Source organism: Folsomia candida, unplaced genomic scaffold, assembly GCF_002217175.1.
Source record: "Folsomia candida strain VU population unplaced genomic scaffold, ASM221717v1 Fcan01_Sc001, whole genome shotgun sequence".
NCBI lineage: Eukaryota > Metazoa > Arthropoda > Collembola > Entomobryomorpha > Isotomidae > Folsomia > Folsomia candida.
Window position 1 is genome coordinate 6734000 of NW_019091193.1, and position 22996 is coordinate 6756995.

General features: G+C 35.8%; 8 protein-coding genes across 11 annotated transcripts; 4 read left to right on the top strand and 4 right to left on the bottom strand.

The window, feature by feature from the left end:
* Positions 1–1582: 1582 nt before the first annotated feature.
* LOC110860601 (histone acetyltransferase p300) lies at positions 1583–10481 on the top strand. Of its 4 annotated transcripts, XR_002548979.2 has the most exons (5): positions 1583–1657; positions 8010–8397; positions 8512–8795; positions 9115–9413; positions 9506–10481. XR_002548979.2 is itself a non-coding variant. In XM_035858915.1 (4 exons), exons 3-4 carry the CDS (start codon positions 9141–9143, stop codon positions 9815–9817), a joined length of 585 nt encoding a protein of 194 aa, XP_035714808.1. In that variant the 5' UTR covers positions 8534–8620; positions 8713–8795; positions 9115–9140; the 3' UTR covers positions 9818–10481. The 4 variants fall into 4 exon arrangements, 3 of the variants coding, with proteins under 3 accessions (XP_035714805.1, XP_035714808.1, XP_035714812.1); XM_035858915.1 differs by lacking the exons at positions 1583–1657; positions 8010–8397 and having other exon boundaries at positions 8534–8620; positions 8713–8795; XM_035858919.1 differs by lacking the exons at positions 1583–1657; positions 8010–8397 and having other exon boundaries at positions 8602–8620; positions 8701–8795.
* LOC118438493 lies at positions 1648–4723 on the bottom strand. Its single transcript, XM_035858909.1, has 2 exons — positions 4426–4723; positions 1648–2505 (listed from the first exon to the last, which is right to left on the bottom strand). The coding sequence occupies exons 1-2, from the start codon at positions 4721–4723 to the stop codon at positions 2066–2068; spliced, it is 738 nt and encodes a 245-aa protein (XP_035714802.1). The 3' UTR covers positions 1648–2065.
* On the bottom strand, positions 4703–5873 carry LOC118438496. Its single transcript, XM_035858923.1, has 3 exons — positions 5172–5873; positions 4974–5073; positions 4703–4910 (listed from the first exon to the last, which is right to left on the bottom strand). The coding sequence occupies exons 1-3, from the start codon at positions 5417–5419 to the stop codon at positions 4734–4736; spliced, it is 525 nt and encodes a 174-aa protein (XP_035714816.1). The 5' UTR covers positions 5420–5873; the 3' UTR covers positions 4703–4733.
* A 571-nt stretch (positions 10482–11052) lies between the features above and the next one.
* On the bottom strand, positions 11053–12813 carry LOC110863279 (SEC14-like protein 2). The gene is made up of 8 exons (XM_022112543.2): positions 12615–12813; positions 12453–12528; positions 12335–12378; positions 12150–12264; positions 11865–12074; positions 11709–11789; positions 11582–11614; positions 11053–11434 (listed from the first exon to the last, which is right to left on the bottom strand). Exons 1-8 carry the CDS (start codon positions 12753–12755, stop codon positions 11205–11207), a joined length of 930 nt encoding a protein of 309 aa, XP_021968235.1. The 5' UTR covers positions 12756–12813; the 3' UTR covers positions 11053–11204.
* A 1429-nt stretch (positions 12814–14242) lies between these two features.
* On the top strand, positions 14243–16925 carry LOC118434029. The gene is made up of 2 exons (XM_035846688.1): positions 14243–14481; positions 14582–16925. The coding sequence occupies exon 2, from the start codon at positions 14586–14588 to the stop codon at positions 16380–16382; it is 1797 nt and encodes a 598-aa protein (XP_035702581.1). The 5' UTR covers positions 14243–14481; positions 14582–14585; the 3' UTR covers positions 16383–16925.
* A 1583-nt stretch (positions 16926–18508) lies between these two features.
* On the top strand, positions 18509–19826 carry LOC110863093 (glutamate-gated chloride channel alpha). Its single transcript, XM_022112329.2, has 4 exons — positions 18509–18999; positions 19231–19259; positions 19318–19495; positions 19570–19826. The coding sequence occupies exons 1-4, from the start codon at positions 18634–18636 to the stop codon at positions 19762–19764; spliced, it is 768 nt and encodes a 255-aa protein (XP_021968021.1). The 5' UTR covers positions 18509–18633; the 3' UTR covers positions 19765–19826.
* Positions 19827–19836: 10 nt separating this feature from the next.
* LOC110863005 (serine--pyruvate aminotransferase-like) lies at positions 19837–21683 on the bottom strand. The gene is made up of 7 exons (XM_035854327.1): positions 21503–21683; positions 21232–21425; positions 20962–21154; positions 20731–20896; positions 20502–20657; positions 20074–20433; positions 19837–19999 (listed from the first exon to the last, which is right to left on the bottom strand). Exons 1-7 carry the CDS (start codon positions 21549–21551, stop codon positions 19837–19839), a joined length of 1281 nt encoding a protein of 426 aa, XP_035710220.1. The 5' UTR covers positions 21552–21683.
* Positions 21684–22325: 642 nt separating this feature from the next.
* Positions 22326–22996, top strand: LOC110842167 (skin secretory protein xP2). Its single transcript, XM_022087879.2, has 2 exons — positions 22326–22494; positions 22583–22996. Exons 1-2 carry the CDS (start codon positions 22450–22452, stop codon positions 22874–22876), a joined length of 339 nt encoding a protein of 112 aa, XP_021943571.1. The 5' UTR covers positions 22326–22449; the 3' UTR covers positions 22877–22996.

A 22996-nucleotide genomic window follows, 5' to 3' on the forward strand; every position in this document is an offset into this window, starting at 1 on the left:
AGTATAGCTCAGTAAGAATTTGACTTGTTGAATCAAATAGATTTCTTGAGGATAATTTCTGGGCATTATGTGGCTAATTTAAGCATGTTTACTATGCATACATATGTAGTGTAAATTTTATGTGCATCATGTGTATTTGCATAGCAGTTGAATAATAAGTCATCTAAACACATAAACCAAACTCATAATTGCTTCATCTTGTCCATCATTTGAGTACAGTAGTCATATTCTACGCAATAGTGACTAAATTGTAATAATAATATGCAACTGAAAATCAATTGAAAACTTTACACCTTCATGACGTCAATTGTTCTGTATGTAAATATGTCATAAATGTGCATATGCCATTATACTTAACATTTTCTAGAATACAGTAGAAATAGAAACTTAATTACGTATAAATAAGTTAAGACTGACAGTGATGCAATTTAAGATTTGAATGTGTAAGTAAATAATGACAAAATAACATTTCAACAATAATGTAGCACGAACAATGCTTTCGGGTGGTTTCTATTTGTCAAATTAAATAACAATGTCTTACCTGACAGCTCATAAATTAAGCAGCATTATTAATGCTGCATACATACATGTATAGCTCAACCAAGAAAGTTGGACAGAAAAATACAGTCCTCACAAAATCTAGACCATGAAAGCAGACAGGCACATATGCGGGTAAAGTAACCAAGTACGTGATGCAAAGCACGGTAACAAAGCTAAAACTTCGAGACCAAATCCATAGAAATTACATGCAATACCTGTGGAAGACCATAGCTTAATGTAATCATCATCCTAATCATGGTCATCCAGATCTTTCTGATTTAAAATTTAATTTAAATTAAATTAAATTAAATATTTCTTGCCCTGCTTGGAGTTTTTAGATAAGTGATGTTAGCTAGAACATGTTTATGTACATATGTACCTGCCTACCTTCTTGTTAGTCACAGAAATTACGAAAAAATTAAAACGCCCAAACGTATTTACCAATATTTGACTGAATAATAAAATGCTGGTATTATTAATTATAAAACGTTATCTACATTTACATACACATACATAAGCAGTCTATCCGATTGAGTAGCATAAATGGGTTCAAGAAAATTGCATTTTTGTATATTTTTAGTATTACAACTGAACCATTTGATTACATAACCAGGGAATTCAAGCTGAATGAGCCGTTTCCATGGGAGCATTTTACGTGCAATCTACCTCGCTCACTTCTCATGAAAAAATTTCTCTTTATACGCAACGTGCACTTCCCCCACCAATCGTGTTCAGCATCGTTGTGGCAAGTATGACAAATTTCAAACAAAATACGTTTTCAACTTCATCGCTTTTATAACATGCGTTCGTAAATTTTGTGTATGTTTAACATATTTAATTGAACTAATTCATTAACTCTAAATCAAACATGATGTAACGGAACGGGGCAAATATGCGACTTTTTATCTATATTATTGAAATCATGACCATTAAGTACATATGGATTGAGTAATACGCATACATATGCTATATACTTGAGTGACTTGCAAATTCGGTCTTGTGAACGTTTAACATGGCACGTGATGATGAAAATTGTCCAAGTGTTGAACTCAACTTACAGTAGAGTTCAATCCATTTCTACTTGGAGTGTTGGCTCTGCCACCACCACCGCCGCACAGTGTTCAAAATATCCTTACGGCCGGCAAAAATAATTTGAGGTATGAAATGGACCCGCAAGGTAGAAATTCAATCTGGGTTTTGGTTATTTCGATTTCAGGGTGTGGGTGTGGTTGAAATAATTACATTTTTATCGAAATTTCGTAAAACTCTGAAAAATTATAGTTTTTCGGATTGATGGTGAATCTTTTTTTGGCAAACACTGTCTTGTTTAAAAATAGTTTTATTGCTCTGGTGAGGAGAAATAAAATGTTCTATAAAAAATAAATGTCGGCTCTACCCGCATAGTGCATAACTTTTTCAATCAGGGTATAAGTATTATTAATTAATAATAGTATGTAATGGTGTTATACTTCTGCCAACGTAAATTTTTAAAATCATATTATTTGTAACAATTGTGTGGAAAAACTTAGGCTATACTAGTATAACTTGAGAAGTTATCTTGCTCCAACACGTTAACTCCAACGTTCATGTCGATGGCATATTTTCTATTTTGTATACGCGATATTTTTGACAGGTTTTTGGATAAGTTTTTCATAGCCTTTTCATATTCAAAGTAATTCCCGATATACATGAAATCGTTATTGAAATTTTCAAACCCGGAATGCACTCTAATTTTGGAAAGATTTGTGTGCTTAACAAATAAATTTTCGCACTCTGAAACTAAATATTGTGAGCAGTCTGTTACTTCCTGCAAAAACCTGTGAGCTTTCCCAACAACTGGGGTGAACTCTTCTCCCATAAGCTCTTTTGCAGCGCGCTTTTCAATTTCTGCAAGGTTTCCTCCTGAGGATCCTCGAATTCTTATCATCTTTTCCGTGAGTTTCCCACTTGAATGAGAGAAGGCTTCTGCAACATTTATTATAATATTACGGTACGTAAGTAACATATCACCATCTCGGCAACATTTTATTCTGGGAGCTCATGCTCGAACGCGTCCTTAACTTAGCGACGTCGTAAATTAACGACGCCTTAATAACGACGAATTATAACAACGTATGCTCATCATTTGTCGTCAAGGCGTCGGAAAATGTTGTCGTTATGAGTTTAACGACATTGTCGGAAAAAAATCGTTAAAATTTGTAATCCATTTCCGATGAAGGGAGTGGTTCACAACGATCTTGGTAACTGAGGAGTTTTGTTCTTGCGTTTACTACCACTTTATTTTAGGTGTAGGAGTGGGATAAAATTTCAACCCACTTGTAATAACTTGTCAGACTATCCAAGAAAATTCTTAAGTAAAATGGGGAAGTCATTGTGAGCAGACATGTTTTCGAGTTTTTAAAATTATGTCATAATTTAAAAAGTTACAGAATTTACAAAATCAAGATTTTAGCTTAAAATTTGTTTGGAAATTCCGTTACGGACTAAAACGGGTATTCAGAAAAATGCAAAAATACGGGTCCTCTTAATATTGAGTGTACAAAATTAGTTTTAAGGTAAATGCAACTTTGATATTTTAATCTAAAGCTAAATTTTGATACTATAAATAAGTCGTTTTGAAAAAATTAGCAAATTAATTTTTGAGCAAATTTACTATGAAAAATTGCGAATTGTGAAAAAATTTTGAGTTATCTAAAAATCTCATTTTTCATAAGCACAGAAGCGCCGCATAATTATATTTTTTCCTTCAATCTCTCTCGATTAGGACTGCCAATGACTTCGACTCGAACTGTTCGAGTCAACGCATTTGACTCATGAGTTGCTGAGGATGAGTTGAATTGAGTTTGAGTCAATTCATTTCATTCATTCAATTCATTTCAAACGACTCATTTCAAAATGAGTGACTTGAACAATAATGAGTTTGAGCTGAGTTGCGGAAACTCATTAAGAATTTTTTATTGTCAATTTACCCTTTTTAAGATTTTCACCTTGATCGTACTCAGCGAAAATTTTATTTAAAAATCAGAAGTTCAAATGGGATTATTTGGCATCTTTGTAATGCATTTACTTAATACGTTACTCTAAAAATAGGTGAGTTGACTAATATTATATGAGTTGAGTTTCAGTCATTGACATTTAGTTGAGTTTGAGTTGAGACGAATTTGAGTCGACTTGAGTTAGAATCGACGATTTATATTATTGAGTTGAGTTAACTCAACCCATTGTCTCAAAACTCATGGAATTGATTCAATTTTAGAAATTGCATTTGATCTATAATTACTATTTTTTCCCGTTTGTAATAATTAAAGCTCTAAAATTAAAATTTGATTTTAATTGAGATATAAATTAAAGAACTTGCATTTAAATTTAATTATGTGCTAATCTCCGATAACAAAATTTCGGGCAGTCCAGCGACCCAATTTATCCTAAAAAAAAGTTGGCGTCAACCTACGCAAACCAACATATACCCACTCCCTGGTCAACAATCGTTAATAGCTTCTCGACCCACTCCACCATAAAATATTTGCATAATATATGAACTGATCCTAATTAACAGCAAATTACGACAAATTTATCTCGTTTCGACAGTTATTTAGGCGTCGAAAACTTTTACGACAAATTCCATGGTCTTACCGACAGTTCAAGTTTTGAGCATACGTCGGTGTCGTTACTAGCGACAAGTGCTAAGGACACATGCTCAAATGTGTCCTCAGCAATACCGACATCGCTAAAAATTATTTTGAGCATGTGTCGCTAATTTTTACGACGTCGCTAAGCTAACGACGCGTTCGAGCATGAGCTCCCTGGTTCCCTAGATGGTGATACGTTACTTGCGCACCGTAGTAACAATTGCATTAAGATATATAATAATTCAAACGCACTAACCCTTCGTGTCGCCCACTACAAATTCCGTCACTATATCATGTGGGTTATTTTTGTTCTGTCCACCATTAGTATTGCAAGTTGAATTCCATTTCATGGCATGAGCTACATGTTCAGGTGCAAACCCATGCAGTAAACTCAGATAATAGTGTGTTAAATTTAGATAGTTCTTGTGTGACTTTCCTTGATATGTTATGAGATGTAATTTGCGGAAGATCATTATATTGTCACCGTGATTAAAGTTAATGGCGGACCTGAAACACGGCAAATCGCACATCATATTAATATACAACCTTATCATCGCAGGTGGCTTATTCTACCTCTAAGTTTAGAATGGAATAAAGAAGAGTTTTCGTGTATTTGAATACTTGATCTGCGTCGTCTTTCATGCATTTCTCTGTGCAGTACCATTTACCAGTGAAACTATCTTTGGTAATTTTTTTCCATTTCATATTTCCTCGTTTGGCTGTATACTTCTTTATACAGGCCTGGGAAAAATTCAAGCGGTTTAATTTATATCGACACATTAAAACAAACAAAAATATTCTTACTTGGTGATACCACTGGTTTTCACTACAGTCATAGTTATCGCAACAAATCCATTCCGTTGTTTTATCTTTGGCGTCATATGGTTTGAGGCAGAAACAATATCTGTGATATATATTTAATTTGTAATTTAATAATGTGCAACTTATTTAACACCAACATATGTGAAAAATCCTTCTATTTTAACAAATTGTGTGCCGTACTGTTTCTGTTTACATGGCCTAAGAATGTCCGCAAATTCCATTTCCATCAGATCCATGCCTATTTTGCTCATGAGTTGATTGAGCTGAGCTTTTGATAACCCAGAAATATTAATAGTTGTCAGTCTCAGCCTTGCATATGCTACAACATAGCTCCGAAGTGCAAATCGCAAGAATCGCATACAAGGATTGAATTGATGAATAACATCCTGCGAGACCAGTTTATGCTTGTATCTGAAAGTATCATTCATTTATCATGTAGGCCAACCCCTTGGTATGCAACTGTTTTCTGGCTAACTTCAATTTTAAATCGTTAAGGCTGCCTTTGGTCTCCCACACTCTTTGGTTCGATAAGAGGGTTTTCATAATTTCGGTCCCGACTATTGCTTGGTTTTCTTGTAAGATGAGAATGATTTCCCGTAGGTGCAACTGCTTCATGGTAGTTACTTCTGATTCTTGTAACACAAAGGCTGACATTGGAATGTCGATAAGGTCAAGAATTGGCCTAGGACTTAACACCATCCTCCAGGGGGTGGCAATCCTATCCCGAATTGCAATGAATACCACCACGTTCAAACTGTGTAAGGTATTGGTGTTTCCGTAGTGTCTGGGATGTATGCTTTTATTTAAGTTGTCATAACTTAAACAAAAGCTTTTAAAACTTTCCTCTTGCGTTGAGACATCAGAAAAATTCAATTTCTTTCTTGCCAAGCTACCTCTTTTCAGAGATAGTGAACGTGCAGGGGTTGATGTTATTCCTGGAGTTACGTTAATCTCATCGTCCGAACTCTCATAAATTCTCAAGCAGCTTAGAGAACTGGTAGCCTCTTCTGGTTGAAACATAGGCCGGGCATTTCTGCTCCGGGGATTTTGGGAGGAAACAAGTTCGTCTTCAATCTCCTATAATAATTTATTCTGAATTATCCTCATCATCTTATTCATATGTTACCTGCTAGCTATTAGAATTTAAGCCTACGGCTATTATTTAAAATTAAATATCTCGCCAATTTCAAGTAAAACTTTTCAGACTAAATTTTGACACAATTTAACAAAATCTATGGTTGCTAACCGGCTTTACCTTCTTCCAATCCCGCACAGGTTTATCAAATGTCTTCTGTTGTGTCTCCATGTAATTTAGTATAGTCTTGTAGCAGACTGATATGCCCATTTCGTGAAATAATGTGTATGTCTGTGTAAATGATAATATTGGCTGAATTAAGTATGAATTAAACTTAAAAAGATTAAAACCGGATCATACGTTAACGGATACCCCGTTCTTCCAAAGGAGAGCGCCAACACTTTTAGCGAAAATGTTGTCGTGCATTCTCCGCTGGTATAAGGCAATCCCAACTATGCTCCGCATGGCAGGAGTGAACAGACCTTCCCCTAAGCCAACTAATGCTCCAAGAATTGATAGCGTAACGGGCGCAAAGTTCTCACATTCCTCATAGATTACATCAAGCGATGGGAATAGATCACCAGAATTCTGACTCCCGAATGATGAGTTGTCACCCAGTACAGCAAGTTCGGCATTTATAATTCGATTTATGTTACTACGTAATGATTTGAAACTCTTTTGATTGGTGCGACTAAACACGTTTTTTAACTTTTGACCAATAGGAGTTGATTTACGTTGTAATGCTCCTTCAGATCTCCCAGCTGGATGCCGTGCTTCATTTTCGGATTCCACTTCGGATTCTTCTTCTTGCAAAAGTGAAGCCCGCTCGAGATCGTTATTTTCGCTTATGCAATATTCTGCGTTTTCTGATGAGTGTGAGTCTAGTGCACTTGCAGAAGTACATGGTTCTTCATATTGTTGAGGTAGATGCTGGACACTGATGACCAATTTTCTTCCAATATAGGTGTTGTCTTTGGTGCGTTCCTTAAATTCCTGTAACTTAATATATGCCGTCCCAAGCTGCAAACTACACTTTTGGCACAAATACCGCAAGTCCTTCTTTGGCCGGGATGGTGTTGTGGTCAGCACGGATGGGAAAAACAGTTGAATAGCCTGATTCACAGTGCAATCCGAATTTTTTATTCGTGATGAAAAATTTACGCGGTTTTTATCTGTAACACCCGCGCAGTTATCACAATTTACTAACTTGTCTTTTACCATGTCAGCGAACGTAAACCCACTTCTTACACATACAAAATGATTTCTGGATAAAGTCGATGTCGTACTTGTGAACCAAATGAAACTATAACTAAGTTTACTTTGTAAGATGAGATTTATTGAAATATTTCTAACTTTCTATGTTCACATACAGCACAATTGTACATACAGCACTTTCTATTTCAACATTGTGGCAGGCGAGTTTGAAACATCAAACCTATAGAACAACGGGAACTTTCATTTGTAGAAAGTGAAATCCATAAGTTATGATAAACAAAACTTGTTTTAAATAAACAATACATGTTGACTTTCATTTTTATATTTTTTGTTTGTTTGATATAAACTATGGGACCGTTCGTAAGGCATGTTATCTATGTTACGTATGATAAGAATCGTTAATAATAGAATGTTGTATATTAAATTACTACTAATATTTAACGTTAAAACTTCTCCAAATGTACGTCGTATTTTGTGTACGGCCCTTCTGAGATGCATATATTTAAATCGCATAAAAGTTTGTCCTACATCGCCCGTTATAGTGCAATTTTTCCTAGAGTTTTACGAAAATCCGATTAAACCCCATTGTCGGCCACTCCCACAGCCGGGAACCAAAATAACATGCATTCAGATGGAGTCCACACGATTTGCGTCCATTTTATGCATTGAATCATTTTTTACCATTTTATGAGGTATTTGTGCACTGTGCAATCCTCACTTTTCCTCAGATATCGGAGGAAATACCGGGGCAAAATCCAAGTGGACTTTCATTGAACTGAGACACAGTGTGTTTCAGTTCAGCACTTGGACAAGATGAAAAGGGGTTTATTTATGTAAAATTTATGATATCGTGTAAATCCTAGACATTATATTACCATAAATACAAAAGATTCAAATAAGCATGGGACCCACAATTACAATTTACAAGATGATGAGCAGGTATCCAAGTTTGCAGGCAAATAGTCTCAGGTTGACTCGTATCACGTACGTGAGAACTAAAGCAGAGGCAGAGAAGACGAGGAAATATACGCACACTTTTTGCTCTTCATTCATCTGTCGTTGTTTGGTAGGGCTGGCGAGAACACGTTTTTCATCCTCAACGTTGTCGCGATAAACGTACGCACTTTTTCATTCCAGCTTGTTTACATTTTTTCTATTGAAACGTAGTAGTGAAATATAAGGCTTCATAAATTATGAAGCCTTATATTTCACTAGGCATTAAATGCCTAGTTCCAGTCATTCGTAAAAATAGTGTCGTTACGGAAGGAATTAATGGAAGTCTAAATAAATAAATAGTTATTTTTATAGCAATTGGAACTTTACAAAGTGTTTTTGACAAGTGAGTTGCAGTAGAGTTTAGTTAAATTTAGACATTTGTGACACAATGATTGATTTTAATTTCATAAATTTAAGAGAAAGGTGTATTTTCAGTTGTTAAGTGAAGAGGACATTGCATTGTTGAAAAGGAGTAAAATTGAGAGTCAGAATTTGTTGCTGGGAATTTGAGACATTCGGTAAGTCAATAGTGAATACGAGATAGCCTATGAATGAATAATTCCAATAAATTTTGATAAGGAACGAAGTATGGAATTTCATTCAACATTTCAACAACAAATTTGAGTTTTATCAATCTTGGCTTGCCAGATTCTTTCATAAGTTTCCTCTTCTCCAAGTATTTAGTCTTATTCTCTTATTCGGTAGCATTCCTCATCTCATCAAGATTGGTTTAAGCCATAAAATTCTAAAATCAGATAAATGACGAGACATTCGATTGAAGAATTTCCCCCATGTATCCATTTTGGTATAAACTAATAAGGTTTTGAAATTATTCAGGTTTTTAAGTTTTTAAATATCTCACAATGAAACTACCCCCGCCATCCCCGGGTAAAAATATGTTGAAGACGCTGATCAAGACTCCAGTGACCAGGGGGTTACAACCACCTTCCGGCCACGCAGTGCCTGAGATAGTGACACCCACTCCAAGTATTGCCCCCTCAATTCCCTCATCGGCGCAATCCATTGAGCAGAAACGAATTCTAATAAGGAAGCAGCTCGTCATTCTGCTTCATGCGATTGTGTGCAGGCGAAGGGAACATCGAAACAGAATGAGGGATCCGACATTCTCATCCCCGGTACAAAATTTTAACCTAATTATGCACACAAAATAAATTGGCTTACAATGATTTTAATTGCATTAATTTATTTCTCATCGTTGTCTTTTCAGCCTTGCAACGTTCCTTTCTGCGGTCTCATGAAGACTACTCAAATTCACCTGAACGCTTGTAAAGAGGGAGAAGCGTGCAGATTTAATCACTGCGCTTCGTCAAGACAAATCTTGATTCACTGGAAATACTGCGTAAAAGCAGAATGTCCCGTGTGCGTATCGCTAAGGAGAGTCGTTCCAACAAGCTTACTTCAGATCTTTCCGAATCCGTTGTGTCGAGCGGAGATCATGCAAAGAGTCGCCAGACAGCAGCAAGGTACCAATCATGGAGAAGACCAAGCGGTCCCGGAACTTATGGAGTCCGAAGAATGATCATCATAACTGAATTTACCGTTCCTGTATTTATTTACAAAAAGTGATTTATTTTTTGTGTACATATAAATATCCACAATTCTTTACCACTTTTCTGACACGAAATTTTCCAGTTTTTGTTGAAAATGCTTTAAAATCCAATTATAGTAGCGTTATGAATTATATTTGCTGTTGTAGTCAAGTTTTCGACAAATTTAATTTTCCTTTATTTATTGATTCAGTTTTGAAAACGATTGACTAAATGCAATTAATGAATAACATGCCAACGTTTATTTACATTTATCAACGTTTTCAACCTAACGGAAGCGATTCCAAGAAACGAATGTGTCATAAAAAGTATGATTATGATATTATTTATCATTAAATCAATAGTTATTATTCATGAAAATGCATCATTTCCTACCATTCAGTAAGTAATACTGTAAGACATGAGATTTTGTAGATCAATTGTGTGTTCAAGGCGTGAATTTTTATGTATCTATCATCTTATTATTAGAGAAGAAAAAGGCGTTTTAGTATTAGAGAGAGAGAAAGCACTGAATTATGTATCTGATTTATTGTACGGTTATTGACCCATGATTTAAACATTTCGTTCCAAAATTACTTGAAATGTATGAATAAAATCCTTATCGTGAACATTCACTTTAAAGATAAGATTATGAGATTTTGTGTGCCGTACTTGTCAAGAAACGTTTGTTTAGGTTATTTCGCGATGAATGCGCAAGGCATATCAGTACATTCGACTATTCTCATCTGAATTGTCTCATGACCTGCCATTGCATTATTTATTGGAACGTTCTCGTTCTTAATGTATATTCGTTCGTATGATACATAGGGGTGTCAAAGCATCTTATTTTTCTTATGTTAAATATAACATGGGGCATATATGTAGGTCACAACACCGTGGGGTGTAGGAGTAAAAATTCTTCGAAAATCGATCACATGCTCTATGTACGGCCCCTATAAACTGCATTAGCTAGTTATCCTTAATACTTACTATCATATCGTCTTTGGATTTACTGAAAAGTATGCATGCATCCACATTCCTAGATATGTACTTACATGCATGCTTTTGATACTATAATTTAACTTTGGAATCATCCAACTCCATACTAGTTAAATACATATATCTTTGCTTTACGTAAACTGTAGATATCAATGTAAAACGTTATAGATTTAAAATAATTATGCAAATACTTATCTTGCAAGAATTCTTTAGATCGTACAAATACATCTTATTATTGCATTGCAAATTTTGAATATTTATTTACCAAATTATTTAAACACTTTAGGAATATTTCATTCTCCACTTGTTTTAATTATTCAATGATTTCCATGTAGTAATACAAACTACATTAGAAATTTTAAGAAAATTGAATGGCTGATTTTATTTTCCTACCGTGACCCAAGTCCCATCAGGTCTTTTTTGGAAAGTTCCAACCAGTTTTCCTCCTTGATGTGGTTGAGCCACCATTTTTTTCGACCCCTTTGTCCCCCCGTATTGCGGAGGTAGTTGATTCACATCGACCAAATTGTCCACCAACGGTTTCCAGGTAGCTTTATCTCGGTAGTCGTCAAACGCATTATTCGTATGGTCCGACATGATCTGACGCATGCCTGATTAATTATATAGTCAAGATGATATAAAGTCAAGTTTTTATCAAATGTGCCAGACTAGAGGCAGCATAAACAATGTTTTTCATCTTTGGACACCAGAAGTTATACTGATGGAATACAAATGTACATAAAGATGCTGATAACTACCTGGAATGATCAGGTTGTGAAAAATGGATGGAGCTGTGGGTTTAAAATATAGGAAATGATGACTTTATGAAGATTTAGGTATTCATGAATCTCAGCCATTCTAATTTGTTCCTGTAAATGTACTTACAATTCAACAACATTATTTTCGTGGCCAATTTTGGATTATTTATTTCCCACGAATTGGTAATATCCCAGTAGAAAGTGGCACCTAAAGTAATGAATTGATTTGCTTTTCTGCATTTTTCTTGCTTCTTTGAAGTCTAATTTTCAATCAAAATCTTACTTGCAATGTTGACATGTTGCATAACATTAACTTTGTCCATGTCAACAAGCCAGAGGAATTGGGTCACATTTTTCCCAGCCTGTTGTTCTTTAAAAACTTGGGCTGCAGCATCATCCGTCATCTTGTTGAAGTGACGGACAAGCTTCTTATGCTTTTCCGGATCCAAATTCCATTTGGAAATGTCCCACTTTTTAAAATTCATTAGCAAAACTGGTAAAAATATGTACGGGTTAATGTGTATGCGAGAATATTTAAGTAAATTGTTGAATTTAGAATTGAGATTACTCGGTCTGCCAGACTTATCGCGTCCTTGAACCGTGTAAGGGAAAAGTTTCATCATTTCTGCCCAGTCTTCTTGGTTAATTGTGTCCATCTGGTTTTCTTCACGCCATTGAATGTGCTAAATAGACGGGCAAGAGGTAAGTAATTATATGTTTCGAAAAGCATGCTATTAAGTATCGTTTGCTTGCATTTCGAAACATGAGTTCAGCTTTCTCCGGGTCAAAATCTCGAGCTGTAAAGCATAAATATAGAGATAGGGAACTGGCATGAAAAACAATTAGCATGTATTTAAATTTCAATCCATACCTTGAAGAAACCGCAACAAGTACAAATCATTTTTCATGAACTCTTCAGTAATTCGGGGATAAATTCTTTCCTTGAGCTGAAATTTGATACAAGTATTTTATTCTTATTGTACTCCAAAGAGAGTTTGACTGAGGTTTTCAGAAATCGAACGTGGTTTCATGCCTGTTCGAGAGCTTTCTTCTCATCTCCATTCAATCTTGTGTGATCCTCCAATGTTAACTCCTTTCCAGGCAGATTTTCCTCTCCGTTTACCTTAAATGCTCCTAGAATTACTAGAAAGATTATGATAATTTTGAATTCCATCTTTAGTAGAATTATGAAATTTGTGTGTTTTGCAAAAGTGGAATAGAATAGAACATTGAGAGTGTGAGGTATTTTATACCTGTTGCTGGTATTTAATGTCGACGGTTATAACCAGGGTTCGCAGAAAACGCTGTAAACTTATGTGTTTTTTTATCAGCGTTAAGTCATATTTAACGATCGGTTTAGAAGATCTTTGGTTTTTTGGATCGTTAGAGTCTCTGGCTTTGCATTTGGTCCAAAATCGTTCCTATTCAATGCAATATTTTCAGCACTTCGTTTCCGCGAGTTTATTAAGTATATTTGTTGCTGTAGTTTATTTATTTCTGTTTGTGACACATTTAAAGCTAAATTAATTTATTAAAAACCTTGAAATTTGAAGACACGCTCAAAACCAGAAATATTAACATGAAAAAATACGTATCAGGCCGAAGTTTTAGCTAGATTTCTCAAATACACAGTTTTTTTTTTGTTGTAAGTTTGCTTAAATAGTGGAACCCTGGATATACCGTAATTTTAGCTGATCAACATCAATAACCCAATTGATTTTCATGTTTGCTTGCCATGCGATGCGTGTCTGCTTGTAATAAAAACGTGGAAAATTTTCCAAAGGAATTGATAAATGATAACTATTTGGTACCAGGAGGTGTCTTAAAATTTAGTAGCTTCTCCTACCCAGGGGGGATGGTTGTAGTAAAATGTTTTGCATTGGGATATATGGAAAAGAATTAATGATGTGTCGATTGACGTTTAATTCGATCAATAAGTGGGTGCCGAATTGGACCCCTTCTTATTTGCATGAGTACATAAATATGTAAATGTAAACTGGATTGCTTAGCTACAGAATATATCTAACCAGCTACGTCATATTTATCATGAATCAGGTGTTTGCATAATTATAACATATTTAACATTTGACACTACGAAATATGCAAACAATAAATTAGCGTTCAATCTTAAAGATAGTTCGCTCAAGAGACTGGATACTTGCATATATAAATATGTACTTACATCATATCTCATAATTCTGACATGTACCCTACTACTGATATTTTTCGATGTGACTGACAATGCTGTCTAAATAAAATTAGTTTGTAGTAAGTTATGACGGAAGGTAGCATTATTTGTGTATTTATGTATCAAGCAGTCTGTATCCGTGATGGGTTACCCATCACGGACTTAGTACAAATATTTGGACCAAATCTGCGCAGAAATGGAAATTTTTCTATTGCATTTTTGATTGAATCTATTATATCTAATACATGTACTGAAATTTACATGCGCTGGGTTCATGTCGTTAACACCCGATGACTTCACCCTTACATCGGCATGCACACTTCTCTAAATGTCTTCTTGATTTAGTAGCTCATTTCTAAAATGATATGAAAGTGGGTACACACTACACTAGATGAAATAATGTGTATGTAACAAAATTGCTTTTCATTGGCCAAAAACTTCTTACAATTTGATACTTTAGTTACCTAGATAGATTTGTTAAAATATAATCATTTGGAGCCAAGAAATTAAGCTGCAAACCTAAGTGAACTTGCACTTGATTTATCAATTGTGAATATTACTCAAAATCAGTTGTTAAAGTCCGCAACTAAAGTTCTCAAAAATATATTAGATTCATAATATAATACCACTGTCGCAACCATTAATAAATAGGAGCATTTCCCTAAATCATCTTCCCATTGTGAGACAAAGTATACGCCTTGGTATTTTACTGGTAACGGAACTTGTATATCTGTATAAAAGTATTGAATACAATACATAGTTTAAATTACTAAATTGTTAATCGAACAAATTAATTCTTTTGAACCGAATAGGACAATGTTGACGCTACTCTTCAACGACCCTGAAATCTTACTGATGTGCTTAATCGTTGGACTAATATCGTGCAAGATCCGATTTGCAAAAATTCAATATTCTGGACCTAAGAAAAAAGAGTTGACAGCATGTGCAACCGACGACAAACAGAAGTGTCTCAACTTTGCCAATAAATTCGACACAACTGGATTGGACACCAGATTTAAGGACACATCTCAAGTATTTGTGCCATTGCTGAACCCTGATTTTATCTCATCTCTGGATAAGATTCGTTTGTATTCTTTATATAAACAAGCAACCTGTGGCAACTGTCCCTTATCAGCGTTTGGCCTAAGTGGTAAGGGAGGAATTCGTGGAAAATTGTACTGGCTCTTACACCGTGGGATGACCCATTCTCAAGCAAAAATCGAGTATATTAAATACCATGCAAAACTACAGGACAATGAGAAAGTTTATCTTACAGTGCGAAATTATGCTGGTCGAATTAGAAACGATTTTCAGAAATTTTACAATTTTGAGCCTGTCCTTTATCCTGGACATATCGTCATTCCCTTAAATCAACTTCCATCACACCTACTTTCGGAGTATAACGGTGCAGTGAAAACGAAATACATGGGGGCATGGAGAGGAAAATTGGCCTACGACGAGAGAGCGATGCAGTACCCCAGACCAATTAGTGACTCACATTTCATCTCAATTTTTACGAATACGCAGTTTTGTAAATTGGTCACATATTTAGACCCTGATAAACAAAGTTTAACCCCGTACCTGAAATTATTTGGGTTGGAAGATCATAAAAATGATGAGATGGACTATTTCATCGCTGATTTGACTGGGGTGCTTGCCCTTCCACTGAGAAAGGAAGATAATTGTGTCCTCTGTCCAAGTGTGGCACTTTTTAAGCGTGGCGATCAGAAAAGTAAACTCTGCTTGGTTTCTATAGCGATAGAAAATTTGTTTGAAACAGCATCACTCGACGATAACGATGATTTAAATATGCCCCCATTTCCTAATTTGTTGGACAGCCTGAAACTCGTCCATCCAGGAAATGGCGTTGCTTGGGAACTTTGCAAATTGCATTCAGCACTTAATGCAAATTATATTTCTTCTCTAGGATTGCACACGGTTTTGCATGTCGTGCTAGCAGGTCCCATCTCGCTCACGTATGATTTTCTAAATAATGACACTTCCAATTTTGGAAGCAGGTCCATTATACGACGTATCATTGGGGTCCATTCTTTCGTACATTCTGCCGTAGATGCGAATGCTTTTGACTTCAATGAATCTGTCGTTTTTGCAGAAGGGGCGCCATATTATGCTTGGATGGTTGGCACATCGCACGGTGGTGTTTATAACATGATTCGATTAATTTGTGATGGCTGGAGGAGCACAAAACAACCCGTTTATGACGGGTTCAGTAATTTAGACGGGAATTTAGTACACAAAGAAAATGAGGATGTGTTACCTTTTCGGAAATTTGTTAATAGTTTTCTCCTTCCGATAACAAAATTTGTTGCGAAAGTGCTTCACCTTGTGAGAGGAGATGAAAGTGAGCAGTCATTTGTTGCAGAGTTTTTAACAAAACTGGGGGATTATTTGCCATTGAATAGTTGGTTAAGGGGGGAAATACACGATTTGGGGGGTAGTGGTGATTTTGAAGCATGGGGGATCTTAATGCAGAAACTTTTGACATATTTTATATTCAATGCGGTTGAACATTCGATTGAGCATTTCATGTTGGGCACTTGGTTGTTGAATGATATCCATGCAGTATTGCGGTACCATGAACGGTATCCATGAGTAGGGATAGATTTTGAAAATAGGAAAACCGACGTAAGAGAAATTTGGGATGCAGTTGGAAAAATTAATAGTATTTCGGACAGATCGAAAATGTATCTCATGTCAAATATGGTATTTAAACCGCATATTAGTAAAAGCTTTGGAGATTTATTTATTGTAGAGGGCGGATATTTTGGAAGAAATGAGGACGAGTTTTATGACAATTTTGGCAAGAGTGGGAATATATTTGTGAAACTGCAAAGTTATCAAGAAGAATTTGTGGAAGAGCTAAGAAAGGTTTTAGAACAAAAACGCGGCAGTGAATTATGTGCTAATTTTACTTTATTCGATTTAGGAGTTAGCGTTCAGAGTTAGAATTAAGAAACTACATAATATGTAGTTAACTTTCAATGCAAAGTATATTATACTTTGCATTGAAAGTTAATTAAAACGTGTGCCACTGGTTTGTTAATTATTATAACTATGATCTTTATAACGAGTAATTAAAATGTATACCAATGTAGTACATGCTATGTACATATGTAAATACTTCAATTTTCTCTAGTACTGTATATTTGAAATATGTACTGTAAATGCATACATAATATGTATGTACATATTATGTAATTTAGAATACGAAACACTTATTATATATTTATCCTATAGTCAGTCTGGTTCAAGTGACGGGGAATTGGAACTTAGTACCTGGGAAACGTCACCCAAAAGTTCCGATCCCCTGGACATTTTAGTTGTGCAAGTTACAGGGAAACGGAACCCACTTGTCGCAGGATTTAGCGGGCTTTGATTCTCCGGTACCCTATTAGACAAAAGTTACGATTCCCCGGAACCCAAGATTTTTCTTCCATTTTTCATAAATTGGATATATGTCAGGAAAAAAATTTTATTGTATCAAATTAACCTCCCACAAATGGGGAACATTGAATCAAAAAATTAGAATTTTTTATAGTCGCGCAGGTTCCTAAAATCACAAATTTCTGCCAAATTACAGGAGCGGCAAACTCAAAATGGTACGGGGAATCGTCACCCAACAATTATTTTCTGCGAAAAATATAATTATCTTTAGGGAAAAATAATTGTAACATAATAATAACGTAATAATTATAACAATAACTGTAAAATAATTGTATTTTTTGCAGAAAATAATTGTTGGGTGATGATTCCCCGTACCTTTTTGAGCTTGCCGCTCCTCAAATTTGGCAGAAATTTGTGATTTTAGGAACCTGCGCGACTATAAAAAATTCTAATTTTTTGATCCAATGTTCCCCATTTGTGGGAGGTTAATTTGATACAATAAAATTTTTTTCCTGACATATATCCAATTTATGAAAAATGGAAGAAAAATCTTGGGTTCCGGGGAATCGTAACTTTTGTCTAATAGGGTACCGGGGAATCGAAGCCGGCTAAATCCTGCGACAAGTGGGTTCCGTTTCCCTGTAACTTGCATAACTAAAATGTCCAGGGGATCGGAACTTTTGGGTAACGTTTCCCCTGTCCTAAGTTCCAAGCCCCCGGCACTTGAACCAGACTGATAGTACATATTTATTACGGAGGCACAACCTGCATAAATACCTCTAAGAACTTCCAACGTTCAGATGAAAATCGTGATTACGCTGTAACTTGATTTGATATTTTGAGCACAAACCGTGCACAGCATACTGCATCACACCCTTGCCCATGCTACATAAATAAATTGAATTTCATGTCTATGTTTAAAAAAATATCTTCTAGTTATAGATATTTATGCGTATGTATTTGCATATGTACTTACATACTCGTAATTATGTAGGTATACTCGTTAGATGCACGTGTTGGTCTGTTTGGTAGATTATCCTTGGTACCACAAGCTTTCTCGAGAAAGTACTACAAATCTTATGCTAGGGAAATGCATATGTTGTCAAGCGAAGACACTGTTCCAGTAAGAACTTAAGCAGTTGGATAAAAAGCAGAGGTTTAATCCGATAAATCATAAATCTTTTGCAGTCAACATTCATAAATACTTTCTTGAAGACATGTAATGTACATCATTATATGTAACCAGAGGTCAAGTTTATCCGGTCCAACGATATAAAAACCATATGGCATTACTAATCTAAATTGAATTTTGCGAAATTGAATCAAACTAAATACATCTGTGGTTAAGCAGGATTATTATTTATGTAATAGTAAAATAACAATTTGACCGGTCCCGTGTACTCATGAATTTAGTCGCAGATCAACTCTTCCATCTTCACAACCTACAATATTTCTAGCAATGTTGCAAGAAATAAAAATGTTGCTACCAACTTTCTCTCTGCTCCTTTTGTGTATCTCGTCAGCCATCTCTGTCAAGAATGACGACCCCAACTACGCCGAGAGGAAACGTTTAACAGAAAATTTGCTCTCGAAGTCTGAAGCTCCTCACATGCAACTCCGACCGCCCACGCCCACCGGGACCCCCCTCAACGTTACGGTGAATATCTATATCCGGGACATTTACGACATTGACGAAGATAGAAATCGCTTCACCGTCCAACTCACAATGAGACAGGAATGGACTGACAATCGGCTGGCATACACTCCAACCAGTGCAGATTTCAAGTACTTTCTCTTCGAGAACATAGGCCACGATGGACCACCAGTAAGTCACAATAACTCCGCAAATTGTGTAAAACTTACATATACCATAAGGTTTTCCTAATAAATAAAAAGACGCCATCCAAATGTGTAAATTTACAAAGATTTGTAAGCTAATAATCTTCCTTGGCTGACGGTCTTTGAAATTTTTTACACAAGCTAACCCTGTTTACAAACATCCACGTGAAGTGCGTAAATATATTTCTGTGAGTAACAAATAATGCATTATTTTCAGAACATCTGGATTCCTGACACTTTCTTCAGGTTTGGTTAATATTTTTCAGGTAAATATTTTTCAGGTATACATTTTTGAATTTTTCAGAGAAGAAATTTCAGCCTTTGATCATCGACTTCCTCATTTTAATCAACTCCTACGAATTTATCCCGATGGTCATCTCCTGCACTCAAAACGAATCACTGTGGAACTGCATTGCTCTACATTAAAGAACGTGAAGGAATATGATTGCCCGATTACTTTGGCTTCGTACATGTATCCAACGGTGAGTTTCATATTTACGTGATTTTTTTAACTTATTTATTTCATACTAATTCATGTTTTCATGATGTCGCTTAGAGTGATCTTAACCTGTATTGGAGAGAACTAGATGCTTATCAAATATGGGGAGGAGCCGCTACCGACTTACAAGGAGTTTACTTAAAAAATGTGACGACAAACTCCTGTACTCGAAAAACTTTGCTCGGTGATTGGCCCTGTCTTGACATGACACTCACATTCAATCATCATTTGTACGAGTGTCCATCATCGTGAGAAATAAGAACATGAAATTATAATTGAATAAAAATTGGCAAATATACATTCGACAAAAAATATTTTGTTTTATTAAGTCTTTGGTGATGATGACACGTTAAAATGGGCGAATGTTTCTTTCATCACATTCACCAATTTGTCTGCCACCTCAAAATTAGCATTGGCCCCGAGCAACGCAAATCTTATAACTTTACCGACCGAAGGTCCAAAACCATTATTCACGTCAACATTGTGTCTGCAAAATTGTATAGGAAATTAGTGCTTCGTGGAGATGGGAGTAATTTATAAAATAAAATATGCAAATCTCACTTTTCAATCAAATGAGTTCTTATCTCTGTTGAGTTCAAGTAATTTGGAAATGACAGCATCACAACTCCTACCAACCGATTTTTTGGTTCTGTCACGGTATCGGTGAGAAATGGAAATTCTTCTAATAATCTTTTTCTTAAATATAAGTTCGACTCTGCATGTTTTTTCCATGATGAAATTAATCCATCTCGGCTTAGCAGTGCTAAACCCTCTCTCAAAGTGTACATTAGCAGAATTGGGACGCTGTGATGCGTGAAATATGGCCGAGTAGCATCTAATCTCCAATAATTGTATTTTTGCCAGGATTGAAAGTCATTCAATAAAGTGTGTGGTGTTGTTGTGCGATTGGTCATCTTTTCACTACAAAATTGACAAATTGGTAAATTTTAAAAAAATACATATTTTTTTGTGAATTTCAATTTTCGTACACAGCTCTTGAAGAAAATGACATCGGAGCCTTTCCGACCGGAGCTCCGATTCCTTTTTGAGTGTTGCAAACCACGACGTCCATTTTCCACTTGTCCATGAAAAATGGTTGGATTCCAACAATGTGTATCACGTCCAAGACAGTGATACAGCCGTGCCTAATGGATGGATCATCGTAACATGTTAAAATGTGTAGTGCACATGCACATTAATAATTATCTTAAGACTCACTTGTGACACAAATCTCCTATAAAATCTACTTTCTGAAATACACCAGCGCTTGATTCACCATTCACGGCATAAACAATTTTCGGCTTTTTTGACCGAATTTCTAATTCGACTTCTTCCATGGTGAAAATTGAACCGGGTGGCTTCATCATTGGGATGGGAATCCCTTCTAACAATTGAAATCAGAAAAATGAATGCATTTTTGAAACATAATTTTGTCATTACTCAACTTACTCAGCCTCGTAACAATTTCCTTCACTCGGTCAGCCCACATTCCGTTGAGTAAAATAAGGACTGTGTCGCCAGGTTCGACAAGATTGTCCAATACAGTTTCAATCCCCAAACTTCCGGTTCCCACGATGGCCAAAGTATTGGAATTGTTGGTTTGAAAGAGGTAACGCAGACCGTGTTTTATGTCCTCAACGATCTGTAACAATACGATGTGTGTATTTACAAGTGCTTTACATGAGTACGGATTTTAGTCATAATATTCATTTTTGCAACCTTAATCACCGCATCTTCTGCGATTGCCATTTGTGGCAGGTTAAATGCAGCTATTGAACTTGGTTGAGTTGGATTTCCACGACCTCCGCTGACCAGCAGGGTTGGTTTTGTATCAATTTTCTCCAATATAGAAGAATGCGGTGGTAGAATGGCTTCATTTCCCCAAGAGAGCCAGTCATGATTATTTTGACCTCCTTTATAAATACATAAACAAATTATTGAAGTTCTTGCGTTAAAAATAAGATTGGGATTTTCTAATCAATTTTCTAACCCGCAATTAAGAACAAGCAGGGTAATATGATAGCTGATGTTGTAGCCATGTTAAATTATTTGAACGACTTATCCAAGCAGTAAATTCAACTCGAATACATTTTTGAAGCTAAAATCGACCCGAAGCGGCTAATGGGTTAAAACATTTGTGTATAAATAAATTGCCAAGTTCAAAGCAATTTTGTCAAGGTCGGAAATCGAAAAGGAAATCTACAGTGATAAAAATGATAAAGTAAGTCGGACGAATATCTAAATTCATTTTGAAAACTATGCTAATTGGCAAACTCATTATTTCCATGAAATGTCCACATGTCAATTAACATTGGCAATGTCATAAAATAACTTTCCACTATCGGCGTACCTGACCAAAACAATGATGAATGAACAATACGGCTACAGAACAATTTGCATGTGTGCAGAAACGTCAAACAAAGCTGTGTGCGTTTTCATATGTGAATTCCATATGACGGCAAGGCATTCAAAAATTAAACTTTTAATACTAACATGAACAAAATATTGATCATTGCAAATTTATGTTTCCTGTGGCCACAAAAAAAATGTCACCAGTGTAAAACAGCCAAATAAGATACATACATATGGAACTTGGTTGTTCATCATGGAAAGTTTTCCCCATATAATTTTATAGCTTTGTTTATGTCGTCTGTTGAATATTTGTGAATGAACTGATTTTTATAGACTTATTTTTCTCAATTAACTAAGGTTTCAATTCAATTGAGACTTCATTGGAATTCGCATTAAGAAAAATCAAACAGGAAATGACGCCAATGTCGACCTTCTTGTGGCCCAGACGATGATAAATGTTTCATTTATAGGAAATTGCAATTAGTATAAATACCACACGCCCTGAAATAAAAAGTTACACAACGTCTCCAGTCATCAACCTAAGATATCAACAAGAAAACTACAAGCAAACCACTCCCATTCGCCATGAAGACTTTTATCCTTATCGCCCTCGTCTTTGCCGCTGCAGCGGTATGAAATTTCTTTTGAATAACAGTCAATAAAACTTATTTAATAATTTGTTGGGATATTTTCATAACTAAAATTCCGTTTCCGACAGGCTTTCCCAGCACAACCTGCTCCCGCTGCAGCAGCTCAACCCGCCCCAGCCGCTAATGCGAACGAAAAGAACGCTCCCGCCGCAGCAGTTCAACCCGCCCCAGCAGCTAATGCAAATGAAAAAGCCGCTCCCGCTGCCGCCGCGGCGTATCAACCCGCCCCAGCAGCTAATTCGAATGATAAGCCCGCTCCTGCCGCTGCTGTTGTTAAACCTGCCGATAAACAAGCCGCTGCTTCAGCCAACAGTTACGAACCAGCACCAGCTGCTGCCGCGAACTATTATCCTGCCCAATAAGATTAGATAAGAGTTCTGATTGACACATGTTCTGGCAAAGATATTTATTTTTTGTACTTTGAAATCAAATTTTTTAAGTTCACAGATAAATTGGCGGTCATAAAAAATATTTTGTTTTAA